At 38.2% G+C, this 2,770-nt stretch overlaps 1 protein-coding gene across 1 annotated transcript; it reads right to left on the reverse strand.

Moving 5' to 3' along the window:
- Positions 1 to 530: 530 nt before the first annotated feature.
- On the reverse strand, positions 531 to 1,562 carry LOC118825152 (trace amine-associated receptor 13c-like). Its single transcript, XM_036595703.1, has one exon. It carries the CDS (start codon positions 1,551 to 1,553, stop codon positions 531 to 533), a length of 1,023 nt encoding a protein of 340 aa, XP_036451596.1. The 5' UTR covers positions 1,554 to 1,562.
- Positions 1,563 to 2,770: the final 1,208 nt, after the last annotated feature.

Here is a 2,770-nt window from a genome sequence, read left to right on the forward strand (position 1 = left end):
AGTTCTTGTCGTATTTTTTACCTTTAGTGCTCTGTGCTCTTAAAGATTCACTCAAATGGACAATGAATCTAGGGGGTCATTCACTATAGGCAATATCACAACACAACACAGATAAGCGGTGTAAATCTACAGTGTGGTCTAGTTGCAAATCAGCCAATTATTAGCCAATATAAATTAAACATGTGCAGGGCATTGGGCCTCCAGAATCAGGATATGCTGTTGGAAAAAGCCCACTTTGCAGGTACTTTTAGTCACAAAGCTACACAAACAATGTAAATTTACCTCAAAGGTACAAAAATGGTCTAATGGTTCCAACTGTGTATTAAATGAGTTTTAAGGAAGCACAAAATTCTGCTTATCAGAGAAAAAGGCATATTTGTATCTTTCCTTCTTTTTCATATTCCTGCTTTGCATTTAAGGGTACAATAGACTTTATTTACTTCATATTATGTGTAGTACAGCATCACACATGTAGTGACTCCATGCTCATGTCCATGACATTGCCCTGGCCAGCTGAAACCAGTCTGAAATTAAAACTGTTCAGGAAGCAAATTAAGCCTTGAAGATGAGGACTTAAATATTCTACACTTTACTATAAATGTAACTGATTTTCTGAACCATGGATAGAAAATGGCATATATTAGTGGATTCACAGAGGAGTTAATAAGTACTAGCCAGCCAAACACAGTATATATCACTGACACAAATATCAAGCTGTCAGTTGACAGTGAACTTAAATAAAATGGTATCCAGCAAGCAAGATAAACAAAAATGACAGTGCCTAATTTTTTGGCTGCTTTGGTTTCAGAGGAGCTTAAAACTTTGATTCCTTGTTTGTTTGAGGCATCATTAATCACAGCTCTAACAGCTTTAGCTTGACGTCTCGCCACATTAAAAATGACTGAATACAAGATCAGTATAACAGAGCAAGGGACTACAAATGAAACCACCAGGTCAACAATCACCCAGGAATATGCTATGACCACTACACACTCTCCTTCACATCTAGTGGATATCTGAGATGGAAGAAAATGGTCATTAAAGTACAAATACAGAATAACATAAAACAGACTTGATGACCAGCCCAGAATTATAAACAATGAGGTTTTACAAACTGTGACTCTGGTGGAATAAAGCAGAGGGTCACAGATAGCAATGTACCGGTCAACTGCAATGAAAACCAAACTACAGAGAGATGCTGATGATAAAACAGAATTGATGACTGGAAGAACACAGCATGCCATTTTTCCAAGATACCAACAGGAGTCTATCAATTGCATTATATTCACAGGCATAACAAACAGCCCCACGAGAAGATCCGCCACAGACAGAGAGAGGATGAGCAGGTTGGTGGGAGTGTGGAGCTGCTTGAAGTGAGAGATGGAGATGATCACCAGCAGGTTCAGAAACACAGTGAACACAGATACACATGAGAGAAAAACAAGTAAAAATTTATACATAGGTGCTGTGTAGATTTCCTTTCTGCAAGATGAGTTGTTGTCAGGAAAGCAGTATTGAACTGTGATGTTTTGCCTGTAGTCTGTGTAATTCATCTGAATTTGACACAGATCTGCCAGTTGGAACTGATCTAGTTGTTTAGTAATGCTGACTTGATTTGGTTTCTCTTTTGCCATGTGTTTTTATAACAGAGTATGAATCCTCCCACTGCTGTAAGAGTGGCTAATTTATCTCTGACCTTATTCACTCATCTGATATTCAAATGGCCACCAAGGAATGTAACAGTGTTTAAGCTGACTGCTCAAGCTGAACAAATCAAGGCCTAAAGAAAGGGCCAGCTTTGAATCCTATTGTTATATAATATCCCTTGATTGTTGGTACTTGGAAAGACCTGGACTCGTGCCTATGTTTTAGTTCCAGTCGACCTGTTTTCAAGGCATTAGCGGGCAATCCACCCCAAGAACCAGATTGCAATAACGGCAGCACAACCGCCTCAGGGCAAAGAGGCCAGTTAGCGTTTTAATCACACTCTGAGATTTTCCAGCTGACAGTAAAGCAGGTCTGAATGTGGGCAGAAATACCTTTACTAGAAAGCCCCAGTAAAACTAATGCAAAAGACAAACATCTTCTGCTCTGCCATATGACCTGCATCGTTATGAGCTAGGCCTCATCTCCAATAATCAACACCTTCATAAACCTGACTAAACAAAGGTTTTTAAGAAACAATCTACTTTTTATTCCTTAACCAATTGCAGATGAGAACTCATCATCCATGTCTCAGGTTCACTGACCAAACAGTAAATAATCAGTAATATTTTGGTAAGAAAGCAAGTAAGGTCAAATCTAATTTCAGGGGGACCATTTTAGGGGGACGTGGCCTTTCCACATAAATTATACAAGATTATCTTTGTGCTGTCAGCCGGATGGTTGTCAAAAAAGTGCATAGCTTATTTTATTGATAATACTTTCCATCAATATGAAACCAATTACATTTGTCATTAAAACCATATTGTATTGCGCCCCCCTCCCTGCAATCTATCAGAACAAATTTGCACCCCTGGCTAGCAAGCAAGGAACACTCTCAAGCATTTAGTTTAAAGCAAACTTGGTGTCTGTTGGTGGCTATTTCATATTAGACTTTAACAAAAGTATATCAGTTAATATAATATAATAAATATTAAATCCTTTATTTAGATACTAAAGAAATGAAAATATATTTTTGGTTTATTTATGTAGTTTGGGCGCCCGATGAAGTTTAGGGTTTACCCGCCATTGATTTTACCACTACATCTCTGGATTGAAGTGCATCATC

This window comes from Colossoma macropomum, unplaced genomic scaffold, assembly GCF_904425465.1.
Source record: "Colossoma macropomum unplaced genomic scaffold, Colossoma_macropomum, whole genome shotgun sequence".
Taxonomy (NCBI): domain Eukaryota; kingdom Metazoa; phylum Chordata; class Actinopteri; order Characiformes; family Serrasalmidae; genus Colossoma; species Colossoma macropomum.

Excerpts from the sequence above, each read along its gene's own strand:
- LOC118825152 (XM_036595703.1), bottom strand. The coding sequence starts at position 1,553 with ATGAATTACACAGACTACAGGCAAAACATCACAGTTCAATACTGCTTT.